This window comes from Moschus berezovskii, chromosome 11 (genome assembly GCF_049115385.1).
Source record: "Moschus berezovskii isolate FMDL1 chromosome 11, NW_MosBer_1.0, whole genome shotgun sequence".
Classification (NCBI taxonomy): domain Eukaryota; kingdom Metazoa; phylum Chordata; class Mammalia; order Artiodactyla; family Moschidae; genus Moschus; species Moschus berezovskii.
In genome coordinates this window covers 8394407-8410442 of record NC_142470.1, presented here as the reverse complement: position 1 = coordinate 8410442, position 16036 = coordinate 8394407, and the positions used below count along the sequence as shown (strand labels likewise).

The following is a 16036-nucleotide window of genomic DNA, read 5'->3' as shown; positions in this document are numbered from 1 at the left end:
CCAGGGATCTAGGGTTGGGGTCCCTGCAGTTGGGCGCCGAGGGGCGGAGGATAGAGCCAAAAGTGAGAGGTTGTAAAGGATCAATGAGATTAGGGGGCGAGGCCAGAGTGTGGGCGGGGATAAGGCAAAGTTAAGGGGTTCTGATTGGTCAGTATAAGTTAGGGGGCGGGACCAGAGACCCTTGAGCGCCAGGCTGAGGAGCTTATGACCGATCTGTGGAAATCATCGGAAATCATCCGACACAGCTGTTCCAAGAAAAGAAAGGAGAGAAGCCAGAGCTGATGGGCGGGCCAAGGCTCACAGACTGGTCGGTCAAGAGGATACAGAAAGTGAATTCGGAGATAAAGGACTCAGTCTTTGGGAAACCAGGATTACTTGGAACTGGATAAAGAAAGCTGAGCACCCAAGAATTGATGCTTTTGAACTGTGGTGTTGGAGAAGACTCTTGAGACTACAAGGAGATCCAACCAGTCCATCCTAAAGGAAATCAGTCCTGAATTTTCACTGGAAGAACTGATGCTGAAGCTGAAACCCCAATACTTTGGTCACCTGATGCTGGGAAAGATTGAAGGCGGGAGAAGGGGACGACAGAGGATGAGATGGTTGGAGGACATCACCGACTCAATGGGCATGAGTTTGAGTAAACTCCGGGAGTTGGTGATGGACGGGGAGGCCTGGCGTGCTGCAGTCCATGGGGTTGCAAAGTGTCGGATACGACTGAACTGACTGAATAAACTGGATATCAGGAACAATTGGTCAATGGGATAGGGGGCGTGGCTATGATTTCGCAGCCGGGGTGAGAGACTGTGATTGGCCAACCGGCCACAGTAAAGAGCAGCGAGGTAGGCCAGGGGGCTGGATCCGGTAAATCTCGGTGTGCGCGCGCCTTACCTTTCCAGCAGGTCTAGTCGTAGCTGCCGGCCATGGGGGAGGGTAAGCAGCTCCATGCCCCAGCGGACTCCCATTAGGGTCTGCATCTCCTTGGTAACGCCCAGTATCCTAGCAACCTACAAGGACGCCCAGAGGGCTGATTAATTTCCTGTCAGGGCTAGCCCAAGCCATCTGGGAGTCAGAGAGCTTTATCTAGCAGGGCAGCCTGGCTGGGAAGCCGGCTCTGAATTCCAGGTTTATGACTAACCCTCTGACATGGAGCAAATGAATGTCACTCTCCCCATCTATGAAACGCAGGATAAATGGGAAAATGCCCAGTGGGGTCTGATATGTGCCAGAGGTGCCCGGGACACCCTTATTCCAGAAGAAATAAGGTCCAGGGAGGGAAAGGACTTGTCCTAGGTCACACACGGGACCTAGAACCCAGGGCTTCTTCCTTCATGCCTAGCACTCTTCACAGCGCCGCATCTCAGCGCTGTTTCTTCTCTTTCTTCTTGAGCTCAGAGACAAGTGTGACCAAATAATCAGTGTTCCCCTCCCCAAAACACACTCACACACACACCAAACTTCAGAGGGATAAACTGAGGTGTAGATCAAGTTAGGGTCCTTAGATGGGCAGGATTCATTCAAAGCAAAGGCCCAGGCATTAACAATTTATGGACTTAGACAATGAGTTTTGTCCACTAGGTGGGTGGGGAGTCCTGCCTTTTATAGCCCCTGAACTGGCCAGACCGACTCTCACCGGGCTCAAAAAGTGTCCCAGGGAGCCAGACACCACTAGTTTTCAGGATTCCTCGGTTCCAGTGCCAAACTGACATCTGGAGGAAGCAAGAGTATCTCAGCTTTTTTTTTTTTTCAAGGAGAAAATGGGAGCCCAGAGAGGTAAAGTGATTAGTCAGAGTCACACAGCAAGTAAAGGGCAGCCATGAAGTCAGAATCCAGGACCATTTGCTCTACTTGGGGCTGTGGGGGCCAGTTCCTCACCACCCTGACCCCTGTCCCAAAGCCAGAGGATAGAGGTATACCCCTGCCCTAGTGTGCACCCAGCACCTACCAGGCAGTCAACCTTGGTGACGTGCCGGGCCAGTGTCCGGGCATCGACCTCTCCCAGCAGCTCCTTGACCTTACGCAGGAGGCCCACCTCCAGTGGCCGGTTATCCTTGGGGATCAGCAGTGACTGGAAGGTAGCCGGGTTAAAGGAAGAGGTGGCTTCTACAACAGGGACGGTGAAGGTTCTTCCCCAGTCCCCTTCGGGGGCCCCGTTTTCTGACAGTTCCTTAAGCTTCTCCCCATAGCTCCTGGCCTGGCGGCCGGAGGCTTCAGCTGCTGCCCACTCTCGGCTGCCACGGACAGGAGGCTGGAGCTGGCAGTAATGGCCAGAGTCCGGGTCACTGTAGCTGTTGAGCGACGGTGATGGGGAGGCCTTGCAGAGGGTGTGGGAGGGGCTGGAGTAAGGGCCCTTGTCCGACTCCCCGTGGGGCTTTGGGGCACTTCCGGGACACAGCTGGGGTTCGCTGGAGCGGCGCGTGACAGGGGAGGCAGGCAGCGCTGTGGCTGAGGGGGCAGCAGGGGCGGCGTGGACACGGGTCACTGCAGGGAAATAAAGAGAGACAACTAGTTACCATGACTCCCTAGCCAGTGTGGTTCCCCCACCGCTTTCCCAGAGGACAAGCTCCACCCACCCTACAGGGGTGATATCCCACCTCCCTGTACCCAGGCCAGGCCCAGCTGACACTGGCACATTGACCAGCCCTCAGTGATATTCTCAAATACCATGGGCCCCAGGGGTCAGACTTTCTTACCCTAAGGCTGCTGCAGCCTTGGGGAACCACTGAGCTACTTGAAGGAGCTTTCTGTGATTCAGAGAAGCTAAGCACTTGCTGGAGTTCACTGTGTGGAACCATTTCTCAATGAATTAATAATAAGGATTTATTGAGGACATGTGTTCTGGGAGCTGGTGACATGCTGGAGCTACACCAGTCAAAACAGTAAAACCATCATCCAAAATTAGAGGTGATGTTTATTGAGTTCTAACTGCCTGCAAGATCCTTCTCTGCCTCTTAATCTGTTTAACCCTCTCAACATCCTGTGCATGAGTACTTTTATGATCCTCATTCTACAGATGAGAAAAGTGAGACTCAGAGAAGCCAGCTGACCTGCTTAAGGTCACCCAACCAGCAAAGGGTAGAGCTGGGATTCAAAACCAGGTATCGAGTCCTCACTCCTCGGTACTTCACTGTGCCACGTTGCTTAGAAGTTGTCCAATAAATAATCTGTGGCAAAGCATCTTAACATTTACACTCAGGGGTGTTGTTTGAAAGGCAAGTTGGAAGTTATGACAAGCTGGCAGGCCCGTGGTTAGAGAAGGATTTGTGACAACCCATATAGACAGTTACATGGCAACAGGGCATTTCCCAGCAAAGGTTCCCCTGGGCTACCCCTCTGCACACTTTGCCTGCCATGTGGACAATATGTAGTATGGCCTGTTGAAAACATTATTTTTCTTTCTTCCAGAAATGAACTAGTGGCATGCTTCTACAGTAGAAATCTTTGTATTAAAAAAAAAAAAGAAGAAGCACAGTGCTCTGTGCTTTCTGCTCAACTTTGCTGTGAATGTAGAACTTCTCTGAAAAGATCTATTTAAAAGAAAAAATAAATAAAGCAAGCTTGACCATTTGGAATCAGGGATACATTAAATCCCAGCCGATACAGGGCCTGGTCAAGTGAGGAGGCACTTGACCAAAGGGGGCTGAGTGTTGCTGACTACACAGACTTCACAGCATTGGGGCCCACATTCAGCAACATTCAAGAGAATGCATGGAAACCACATCCACAGTGCCCGGTATCCAACAGGGACTCAGTGAACTGTGGCAGAATGAACAAGCCATGGCTATGTTTTGCATGTCGACATGGATGGTTTTAGTGTCCACTGTTGCAGGGAATGGCTCTCAGACGAGAGGAAGAAGCACGCATGATCGACACTGTAACAGAAATCGTCAGACAGTACACACAGGGGCACACGAGGCCACTCCCACCAGACCCCCACGTGCCCCCTCCACTGGCCATACCGGTACTATAGGCAGGGGAGCTGGGGCTCTCGGTGATAGGGGACATGGGCGAGTGCAGGTCTTGGATCTGGTCCATGCTGAGTGCACAGTTGCGGATGGATTCCCGGGGGTGGGGCAGTGATGTGCTGTGGAGCAGACACCTTCATGAGCAGGGAGCCCAGAGGTCAGGGTCCTCAGCTAGCATTAGGACCCCGACCTCTGCCTCCATCCTGGGTCCGCTGAACTTCAGAGGCAGAAAAGGCTTGGAAATGATCACGTCCAACCTCCCACCTGACAGGTACAAAAACTGAAGCCCAGAGGAGGAAGGGCTTGTTCAGTCCACAACCTGCACAACTCTTCTCTTCCCTGGGAAACTTGCCCCCAACTTGGAGAACAGCCTGGGGAGACAGACTAGCAAGAAAGATAGCCAGGCCAAGGGAGCCAAACCCACCGTCCTGGCCTCTCCTCACCGATCCCACAGTATTACTCAGGATGCCTTGGGCACACATGGCCTGTAGATTGTGGCACTGTTTTAATCACTGGTTCCAAACCACAGGTCAAGTGGTTACTCCCCACAGGGTATCCAACCAGCAGTTCCATGGCTGACAGCCTGCAGTCCAGGCCCAGGGAGATGGGACCTATCAAAGTGCTGAAGCAAGCACATGAATGCTAAGTTGCTTCATGCGTAACTGACTCTTTGTGACCCTATGGAATGTAGCCCCCTGGGTTCCTCTGTCCATGGGATTCTCCAGGCAAGAATACTGGAGTGGGTTGCCATTTCCTACTCCAGGGGATCTTCCTGACCCAGGGATCGGATCTGCATCTCTTATGTCTCCTGCATTGGCAGGCAGGTTCTTCACCACTAGCACCACCTGGGAAGCCCCAAAAGATGGCATGTCTTGCTACAAACAGCCAGGGAAGCCATAGAAACTCAGGGCACAGACTTTGGAGTTGTGGACCTGGGTCTGAATCTTGGTCCGACGACTCTCTAACAAGCAGCTACTCCTCTTCAAGCCTAGTCCTCATCTACAAAGCGGCAGAATGGACAGGAGCCACCTCCCAGGGAGATGTGGGAATCAGTGAGGTTGAGAACAGAGAGCATCAGGAGAGGGCCAGGTGCACAGCAGGGCCTCAGGAATGATTTTCAGCTGTGGCTTGTCCTCGGATCAGGGCCCAGTGTCACCCAGCCCCAAACATCTGGGTGTCATCAAAAACGTCACTGAAAACATTCCACTCCCTGTGCGATGGTTTGCAAAGTGCTCTGTTCTGATGCCCACCTGGGCCTAGTTAGGTGAGGTGAGCTGGGGTAGCATTAGCAATAGGGACCAGGCCCTTGCCTGGGACAGGACAGCACCAAGGGCTCCTCCAGGCCCGAGGGAGCTTTCTGAGTGAGGGCCCTTTATAGGTAGGCACGTGGAGGCAAGAGAGGAGGAAGGTCAGGGCCAAGGGCGCACAGCTAGTCGTAGCAGAGCTGAGACAGCGCCTGGGCTCCGTGGGCTCCCACACCCCACTCAGCATGGCCTGAGCTTCCTCCTCTTGTTCTGCACACACTGAGGCTCCAGGGCAGGCATTTTACCCCGGACCAGTGTGACTGGGCCTCTCCTTTTCCCACCAGCACTCACATTACTGACACCCCCACTTGACAGATGGGAAGACTGAGGCTGAATGTGGGTTCTCACTCACCTGGTGGGGCAGCCATCGCTGCGGGTGACCTTGTCGGCAGTGAGCCCATCGGTCATGGTGACGCTGCGCCGCTTCATGTGGCTGCCCTTGGGGCCCGAGGGGCTGGCAGGGCTGGCGGCCTTGCCCCCGCCCTGGCCCAGGCCGTAGCAGGCCTCCAGGTAGCGCAGCGGGAAGGTGCGGTTGACCGGGCAGTAGATGATGGCACCGCTCTGCTCCGACACAGCCTTGCGGCTGCCCACATGGTACCGCACCAGGGCCGGCACATGGTCGAAGCTCTCCTGCTCGAACAGGTACTGGATGTGGGTGTAGCTCTCACCCGCCTTCACCACCACCTTGTTGATCTTGAAGTGCAAGGCCTGGTTGCGCCAGCGGCACGTGAGCACATAGTCACCCAGGCTGGTGAGCGAGTCCCGGATGAGGAAGTCACCGTTGCGCTGCACTAGGGTCTCCGAGACCTGCAAGAGGCAAGGGTCAGGCTGGAGTAGGGCAGGAGAGGGCCAGACCCAGGGTCTGGGGCACACAGTCAACAGAGATAGCTGAAGTTTGGGAGGGGGACCCAACGACCCAGATTCAGAGGGTGCATCTCAGCCAGAAGCCATGGGTATGGGCACAGAGGCTCGAACATGGAGGGACAAAGCACCCTGGAAAGGGAGTCCCTAAGATCTGAATAGAGTTTTGTCAAGAGAACGCACTGGTCATAACAAACACCCTCTTCCAACAACACAAGAGAAGACTCTACACATGGACAACACCAGATGGTCAACACCGAAATCAGATTGATTATATTCTTTGCAGCCAAAGATGGAGAAGCTGTATACAGTTAGCAAAAACAAGACCAGGAGCTGACTGTGGCTCAGATCATGAACTCCTTATTGCCAAATTCAGACTGAAATTGAAGAAAGTAGGGAAAACCACTAGACCATTCAGGTATGACCTCAATCAAATCCCTTATGATTATACAGTAGACGTGAGGAATAGATTTAAGGGACTAGATCTGATAGATAGAGTGCCTGATGAACTCTGGACGGAGGTTCGTGACATTGTACAGGAGACAGGGACCAAGACCATCCCCATGGAAAAGAAATGCAAAAAAGCAAAATGGCTGTCGGAGGAGGCCTTACAAATAGATGTGAAAAGAAGAGAAGTGAAAAGCAAAGTAGAAAAGGAAAGATATAAGCATCTGAATGCAGAGTTCCAAAGAATAGCAAGGAGAGATAAGAAAGCCTTCCTCAGTGATCAATGCAAAGAAATAGAGGAAAACAATAGAATAGGAAAAACAAGAGATCTCTTCAAGAAAATTAGAGATTCCAAGGGAACATTTCATGCAAAGATGGGCTCGATAAAGGACAGAAATGGTATGGACCTAACAGAAGCAGAAGATATTAAGAAGAGGTGGCAAGAATACACAGAAGAACTGTACAAAAAAGATCTTCACGACCAAGATAGTCACGATAACGTGATCACTGACCTAGAGCCAGACATCTTGGAATGTGAAGTTAAGTGGGCCTTAGAAAGCATCACTAGGAACAAAGCTAGTGGTGGTGATAGAATTCCAGTTGAGCTATTTCAAATCTTGAAAGATGATGTTGTGAAAGTGCTGCACTCAATATGCCAGCAAATTTGGAAAACTCAGCAGTGGCCACAGGACAGGAAAAGGTCAGTCTTCATTCCAATCCCAAAGAAAGGCAATGCCAAAGAATGCTCAAACTACCACACAATTGCACTCATCTCACACGCTAGTAAAGTCATGCTCAAAATTCTCCAAGCCAGGCTTCAGCAATATGTGAACCGTGAACTCCCAGATGTTCAAGCAGGTTTTAGAAAAGGCAGAGGCACCAGAGATCAAATTGCCAACATCCGCTGGATCATGGAGAAAGCAAGAGAGTTCCAGAAAAACATCTATTTCTGCTTCATTGATTATGCCAAAGCCTTTGACTGTGTGGATCACAATAAACTGTGGAACATTCTGAAAGAGATGGGAATACCAGACCACCTGACCTGCCTCTTGAGAAACCTGTATGCAGGTCAGGAAGCAACAGTCAGAACTTTACATGGAACAACAGACTGGTTCCAAATAGGAAAGGGAGTGTGTCAAGGCTGTATATTGTCACCTTGCTTATTTAACTTATATGCAGAGCACATCATGAGGAACGCTGGGCTGGAAGAAGCACAAGCTGGAATCAAGATTGCTGGAAGAAATATCAATAATCTCAGATACACGGATGACACTACCCTTATGGCAGAAAGTGAAGAGGAACTCAAAAGCCTCTTGATGAAAGTGAAAGAGGAGAGTGAAAAGGTTGGCTTGAAGCTCAACATTCAGAAAACAAAGATCATGGCATCTGGTCCCATCACTTCATGGGAAATAGATGGAAAAACAGTGGAAACAGTGTGAGACTTTATTTTTTTGGGCTCCAAAATCACTGCAGATGCTGATTGCAGCCATGAAATTAAAAGACGCTTGCTCCTTGGAAGGAAAGTTATGATCAACCTTGATAATATATTGAAAAGCAGAGACATTACTTTGCCAACCAAGGTCCGTCTAGTCAAGACTATGGTTTTTCCTGTGGTCATGTATGGATGTGAGAGTTGGATTGTGAAGAAAGCTGATCGCCAAAGAATTGATGCTTTTGAACTGTGGTGTTGGAGAAGACTCTTGAGAGTCCCTTGTACCGCAAGGAGATCCAACCAGTCCATTCTAAGGGAGATCGATCCTGGGTGTTCATTGGAAGGACTGATGCTAAATCTGAAACTGCAATACTTTGGCCACCTCATGCGATGAGTTGACTCACTGGAAAAGACTCTGATGCTGGGAAGGGTTGGGGGCGGGAGGAGAAGGGGACGACCGAGAATTAGATGGCTGGATGGCATCACCGACTCTGTGGACATTGAGTTTGAGTGAACTCCGGGAGTTGGTGATGGACAGGGAGGCCTGGCGTGCTGTGATTCATGGGGTCGCGGAGAGTCGGACACGACTGAGCGACTGAACTGAACTGAACTGAGGATCTGAAACTCAGGTCTCAGACCTACTCCTCCTCAGGGATCTCATTGAGCACAGTGAATTCCCCATCCTTCTTCCTCCAAACAGCCAGAGCTCTGGCATGTCTCTGGGCTGAATATCCTCCCATTCCTGCTCACCTGGTGAGCTCCTATCCATTCTACAGTGGCCTGTCTCCTCAGCACCCCTTCCTTGGGGCAACCCACACCCCCTGCCAGGCAATCCATTCTTGAGCTTCTCCCACTGGGTTCTGACTGCCTGCCTGTAGACCCCCACCCTGGACTACCAACTGTCGAGGGAAGTCACCACCGATTTTATCTCTGCATCCTTGGTGCCCAGCACAGGAGCTGGCAGAGTTGATATTTGACAAAGATTTATAGCAAGCATGCAAAATGGAAGAACAGGTGACTGTTAGCCCAAGCCTATGCCTCAGCCCAGAAAGTCAACCTTATCAAAACTGAATCATTGAAGTGCTGATATTCACTAACCAAACACATAAGAGGCTGATGTATAGACCTATAACCATAACTAAAAATAATAGTGTTAATATTAATAACAACCACCACCACCATAAAGGACAATGTTCATTGAGCTCACTGCATATTAGACATCGTGTTAAGCACCTCAGATGAATTAACTCATTTAATTCTCACGTGCTAAGTTACTTCAGTTGTGTCTGACTCTTTGTGGCCCTAAGGACCATAGCCCACTAGGCTCCTCTGTGCTTGGGATTCTCCAGGAAAGTAAACTAGAGTGGGTTACCATGCCCTCCTCCAGGGGATCTTCCTGACTCAGGGATCAAACCTGCATCTCTTATGCCTCCTGCATTGGCAGGCGAGTTCTTTACCACTAGTGCCACCTGGGAATTCTCACAACCAACCTTTACAGTAGGAACTATTATTAGCCTCCATTTAATTAATTATTTAGCCCACACCTTGCAGCATGTGGTATCATAATTCCCTGACCAGGGATCAAACCTGTGGCCCCTGCAGTAGAAGCACAGAAGCCCCACATCCTCCATGTTATAGGTGAGGAAACTGGGGCTCAGAGAGGTGAAGTGACTTGTTCAAGATCATGCAGTCAGTTAAATGGCAGAGCTAGACTTCATCCCAGTCTACTCTGATTGAACCCACCGAATGATAGTCACAGCTTTTCTGGTCTGGGACTGGCCAAGGCAGTGGGGGAAAGGGTCTAGGGCCGGGGTCGCAGCTCAGGGCCCACTCACCTCACGTGGGATGCGGCCGTGGTACCAGGCATGGCTGCGGAGATCTGTGCTGCTAAGTTTGAGCTCTTCCTCCAACTCCTTGTGCAGTTTCTCAGGCGATGAGTCCAAGATGTACTTCTCCTTGGAGAACTAGGCGGGAGACAGCAAAAGTTGGCATCCAATCTGAAGCCCCTTCCTCCTTCCTTCCCAACCTCCCCCATCCCAGGTGAACTCATTCCATCCCGGAACCCTGGGAACACTTAGGCACAGATGCCAGAAAGGTTCTCATCCATGAGTCCCTATCCCAGTAGGTGTAGAGGAATCTCAAGTAAATCCACCAAAAAGTGCCTACTGTGTGCTAGGTACTGCATTATTGCCAGGGTAGACTGGGAAATAAACAAGCCAGTCCTCAAAGAAGCCCCTTGTCTAAGACAGGAGGCAAAAGCAACACAAGTATTTCAGCAGACTGCAGTCAGCACCACAGTACTGGACAGCGGCAAAGAACTGGGTAGTTTTCAAAAGGGAGATGCAGTCTAGGCCAGGTAGAGTGGTCTAGGAAGGCTTCCTGGAGAAGATGGCACTCGAAATTCATTTTGTACCAAGGACACCAAACTGATCTTGAAGTAGGGGGAGGGAGGATTTCTACAAGTGGATAAGACAGCAAGTACTCAGGTAAAATCGTGGACAAAACCAGGGCTGTGTGGATGAGGATCCATTCTGCGACAGTGAATTATACAGGGGTGGAGGAGGCAGCTACAAAGAGGGAAGCAGAGGCCCCCACCAAAGGCATCTGTGATGTCCTTTACTGTTCACAAAGCCCTGTCTTCCTTGCTATCCCAAGTAATCCCTGCTAGATGGGGCAACCAGCCCAGCAGGGAAACCTGTGGTCACTCACTGGGGATAATGCCCAGGATCCCCCTTTCCACCTGACCAAGGGGGAGATTCCTGGTTTCCTGATTCCTGTGGCTTGGGGTTGGAGGCCTAAGAACAGGGAGATGGGAGTCCCTGCTACCAGGTACATTCCCACCACAGAACCCAGCCCAATTCTGGCTATGTTGTGTGAATTCCCGGGGCCTCAGTTTCTTCCTCTATAAAATGGGTACAATTTCAGAACCTGCCTCACCAGATTGCAAGGATGAAAGGAGACAATACTCCAAAGCACTGTAACCAACCCATAGATGTGCTTGTCATTGTGAGAATATGCAACATTGCTCCCTTTCCCCAACTCCAGGCCCCAAAGATGGCTGGTCCAGGACGGATAGATCTGGCCCAGAACTGACCAGGCAGCAAGACAGATGAAGGGGTCACTAAAGGGCAATCTCTCCCCAGGAGCCACTCCTCACCAGGGTCCAGCGGCCTCCAGTCCACTCCCTGCCTCCTCTGACCTTTCACAGTTCTCAGAGCCTAACCCTGCCACTCCATTTGCTACCCCTCTGCTTCTACTGCCTCAGTTTACCTCAATCTACACTGCTTCCAAGACACCCCATTTCCCAGCTTCAGAGATATCTAGCATTCCTGACTCCATTATTTCCACATTGATGGAACCCCAGCTCTAGGACAGGTCTTATGGCAGGGGCTGGATCCAAGGTCATCAGCACAGGCAGCCTCAGCCCTGGGGGAGCTACACAGATACTGACAAGCAGCCCTGGGTGTCTGGTGCTCAGAGACACACAGGGAGCTCCAGGAGGAGATGAGACGTCCCTCCTCCTCTGGTCAGGGAGTCCCTCAAGAGGTGATGTCTCCACCAAGGCCTGGATGAGCCAAGCAAAAGGATCACAGTGGAGACAGACAGGCAACCAGGTGGGCAAGAAAGAGCTCTGGGAAGAGAGTGGCAAAGTCAGGGCCCTGGAGACAGAGCTAAGGCCCTGGGGGTGGAGGAAGAAGCTTCAAAAGGGCTGTGGGTGGCAGGGCTGTGAATCTGCCTTGGGAAGCTGAGATTAACCCAGAGGCCACAGCAGAGCTGCAGAGGGTTTTTAAAGCACTGGGGTAGGTTCGATCAGCTGTGTGAAAAGGGCCTGGAATGTGTTCCAGGCAATGGCAGGGCAGGGTGGGGTGTCAGGGTGGGGACTGGGGGAAGGCATTTAGACAACCATTGATGGGGTGCAGGGAAGAGGGTGAAGGGGGTCAGAGAGGATTCCAGGCAGAGAGCTTGGGAAGACAATGAGACACTCTCCAAGGTGGGCAAGACTGGGGGCAGGAGCAGCTTGGCGATGGACTCATAAAATTCTGAGCTTTGAGGAGTCTGTAGGGCTCTGGGGACAGATGGTGGGAGTGGGTGACATACATGAGTGCTCAGGGAAAGGCAGGGCCTGGAGATGGGGATTCTGAACATCCCCTGCCCAGGGTAGAAATTGATCCCCCAGAAAGGCAGGGAGTTCCAGGGTGAGCTGATATTTGGGCCTTCTCAGGTTCCTACACTTCTCCATGGCGTTCCCTAGTCTTCAGGGTCCTGGCCCCTCTCCTAAGCCACAACACACCACACCCTGGGGAGGGAAGAATGCAACTCATGGGGGAGATTCCTCCTTGACAAAGAGCATGCAGTTGAGAAGTTGCCCCAGTACCACAGCTGCAGCAAGAGGGATGGGGGCGGGGAGCAAAGAAGGGGAGGGGGCTGCGTGGGAAAGAACCGGGTACCAAGACTCTGCCTGCAACTGTGCAGCCTTGGGCCAGTCAGTTTCCCTCTCAGGGCCATAAATAGGGGGTGGGAGACGGGGCTCCGCTTTTTCAACCATAATCAACTGTTAGGGAGAATCTGGCCAACGAACTGGGTCGTCCCACACACCTGAAGTTAGGGAACCCTAGGGTCCCTGTGCCCTCTTCCTCACCTTCGCCCCGGGGGTCCCTAGCTCCCAAGGGGAGTGGGTGCTGGGGCGCGAATGCAGCATCCCTGCGCCCGGGAGCATTGCTATTGGCCAGAGATGATCTCACCGCCTCCCGGCCTGCGAACGCCTGATTGGCGGGCGCAGGGATGCTGCGCTCAGCCGCCGGCGGGGCAGTCATTCAGGCGGGCTCGGAGCGTGCGTGTGTGTGTGTGTGTGTGTGTGTGTGTGTGTGTGTGTGAGCCTGGGGAAGCGCAGAAGTGATGCGCCCAGCGTCCCCCAGGGGACTTGGGAGGCGAAAGCGCGGAGACCCCGGGTCAAGGTCTTAACCCCTTCCCACCAGCCAGTGCCCAGCCAGACCCCTCTAGCTCCCTTCAGTCTGGCAACCCTAAGCAAAGCCATCCCCAGATGATGCTCCGCAGAGGCGGGGTCCAGGTCCTCCCCTCCACCCCCTTCCGTTTAACCCTTTCACTGCCACGGCACCGTCCCGCACTGCCCGGTCAGCTGGGCTAGGAGCCCCGCGCCCCAAGCATGCCTGAGCCCACCTAGAGAGCAGGAGAGTCGCGGGCGCTCCGGCCGCAGCCGCGGCAGCATCCCCTCAGCTTTCCACCCCTCTCTCAGCCTTTGGACCCCGGCCCAGGGCCCCCCGGTACAATGCGGGAGTCAGTCTGCCCGGGTCAGATGCAGGGGCCGGAGCGCTCGCGGGAGAACCGGCAGGATGCCGGAGACCCCCTCTCCTGGTACCCAGTGCCCCAGCTCAGCTCCTCCCTGCGGAGGAGGCAGAAACGACCGGAACGGCAGCCTCCGCAGCCCAGAGTCTCGGGAGGGGCGGCTGGACCTTCACCCTGCGGAGCGTCTGGGCGCCCAGAGGTGAGGCTGGGGCGACCCCGCCCCCTCCCGCAGCCCGCTGCCCGCAGCCCCTGCCCCGCCGGACCCTGCGCGGCGCCGCAGGCTGAGGGTCCCGCGGCTGCCCTGGCGAGCGCCCGGGGTCCCGGCTCGGAGCGCCTGGCGGGGGCCGAGCCGCCCCCTCACCTGCACCTGCACGAAGGAGCCGCGGTAGAAGCAGCAGGCGGCGGCAGACAGGGCGCTCCACAGGCTGCACCGCTCGGTCATGGTGGGGCCGGGCACCGGGGCCGGGACGGTGCAGGGGGCGGCGGCCGGCGGGGCAGGGGCGCGGGACCGACCGGGCTGGGCACCGGCTGCGCGTGCCTCTCGGCGGCGCGATTACCTCATCGCCTTGTCGGGGGAGGAGCGGGGAGGCGGGGCGGGGAGACCCCACCCTCCAGCCAGCCCCGGGAGGGGAGGGGGCCATTGTTCCTCCCTCCTCCCGCCCCCGACTCCCCGCCCCCTCGCCCCCCAGTCCCCCGCCTTCCAGCCCCGCTCGCCCCGGCAGCCCGGAGTCCGGGGATGCGGAGCTGAGGACCTACCAAGCGGGGCGTCAAGAGGGCAGAAGGATGGGGTGGACCGGCAAAAGCGGGGGCGTCCTGCCTCCCCCACTCACCTCTCCCCTTACTGACCCGGGGAGGGCAGAGATTTTGAATTAAACCATGTCTAAAGCTGGAAAAATCCCTGTAGACATTGACCAAATCCTTTGTGGCCTAAGGAAATCTCCCAGAGTCCAGGATTTCTCCTCTCTGACTTGGAATCAGACACTCTTCTGGGAAATGCGGGATGTCATTGACAGACCGGGGGTGGGGAAGAAAACTCAGTAAGGCCCTGGGGTTTGGGAAACAACCTGGCTTCAACTAGCGGTGCCCCACCTCCACCCAACCAGTCCCTTCTCTTGCAGCCCAGACTTACTCATCTGGAAAACATACCTGTGCCGATCTCACAGAACTCTGGTAAGCATTGGCTGAGCTGATGCATATAAGCTGCCAGACATTAAGCAAGTGCTCAAGAAATGCCTGCTATTGTTTTCAAGCTTAGTGTCTTAGAATCTGGACCTTTGGCCGTAGGCTCTTCAGTGCAAAGGGAGTCATCGCTGACTCCGCATCAGTCAGGCCTGGAGTTCAAATCTTGTGGCAGGCTGTGTGACTTTAGGTAGATGAGTTCACCTCTCTGTTCACCCCTCAGATGTTTGATTATTTTCTGTAAATACATCTGAAGCTCTGAGCATGGAGTTTGGAATTTATGGTCGTGGAACTTCAGAATCCTTGCCTTAGAATCAAAGTACTTGCATCACGGTCTGAGAACCCTGGAGTTCTGGAAGCTGAGCATGTAAGGTGAGGAATGGACTTTGGGTAACTGACTATTGATTCCATTCTTTTCTGAGGCTTAAAGCTAAATCTAATATTCCTTTGAGTTCATTCTTTAGGGGACTGTTTAATCAGTTCTGGTGTGCGGGTATTCTTTCTTTTATAGCATTTTTAATTACATTTTTTTCAGCCCCATAAACTAAAGGAAAAACACAAAGCTAATAATCCTCACAGGGATCTCACTACTATCAGTGATGGGGATCTCATTACCTTGCAACTGGGATTTGTGAGGTGCTGAAATACATGCCTCTGTGGTCTGCCACTGGCTTTGGGGGGGCTTCTCCCTGAGGCCTCTGTCCTACTGTGATGCCAGGGCTCTGGATGAGAAGCCAGGGCCCAAATCCTGGCATCAGCTCCAGCTCAACTTGCTGCAGCCCTGGGCTGCATTTCTTGGGCTCACTCAGCTCACTTTCTGACCTCATCCACACTCTCACCTCTGCCTGGATCACTCTACCACCCATCTCTGCTTATCTTTATCTCCTTTCCAGCTTTCTGCTTGGAGAGAGGGTGTTGATGCATATTCCTGGTCAATTGCAATGGCTTGGCTTCAATGCCTCCTCCTCCAGAAAGCCTTCCTTGATCTCCTCATTCTCAGCTCCTGAGCTGAAAGTCATCTCCTATCTCCACAGCCCCAGTGGTTTCTTATCGAACCTTCTGCTGACGGTAAGGGACAGCAATCTGAGCGCTTCCCACAGTGCTCGTTACTGATCACTTACACAGGGCTTTCTAGGCAGTATTGTGGGTGATGGAAAGTCCCTGGGGTCAGGAACCAGCCAAGATCCCCCCCTGAATGGGCATGGATTCATTGAGCCCATAGCAACCCTGGATTGGAGGTACCACTGTTACCCCATTTCACATAGGTGAACACTGAGGCTCAGAGAGATGACACACACACCCAAAGTCATGTGGCAAATAAGTAGCAGACTTATTAAAGTCTGCTGGATGACAAAACACAGGCCCAAACCATTGAGTGGTTCTCCTTTGATCCCACATGGGCCAGGAGCCCTTAAAACACAAGGCCTGGTGCTCCTTGCCCCGTGCTCCATACTCAGAGAGAGGACCTGGCTCAGGGTGGTGCTGCTGGATGAGGAAGGCCAAGAGCTCTGTCCATGGTCTTGGCAGCAAATAAACTTTGACAG

At 53.2% G+C, this 16036-nt stretch overlaps 1 protein-coding gene across 3 annotated transcripts in view; it reads right to left on the bottom strand.

The window, feature by feature from the left end:
• Nucleotides 1-16036, bottom strand: part of SH2D3C (SH2 domain containing 3C) — a 34934-nt gene that overhangs the window by 4083 nt on the left and 14815 nt on the right. For 2 of the 3 annotated variants that reach the window (XM_055399643.2, XM_055399644.2), the window contains 5 exons: nt 9845-9973; nt 5622-6076; nt 3960-4084; nt 1946-2481; nt 892-1007 (listed from right to left, as the gene is read on the bottom strand). In XM_055399643.2, the coding sequence (XP_055255618.2) occupies nt 892-1007; nt 1946-2481; nt 3960-4084; nt 5622-6076; nt 9845-9973 (1361 nt within the window). Of the gene's footprint in view, nt 1-891; nt 1008-1945; nt 2482-3959; nt 4085-5621; nt 6077-9844; nt 9974-13674; nt 13771-16036 lie in introns of those variants that run through there. The other variant, XM_088841135.1, reaches the window with a different exon arrangement.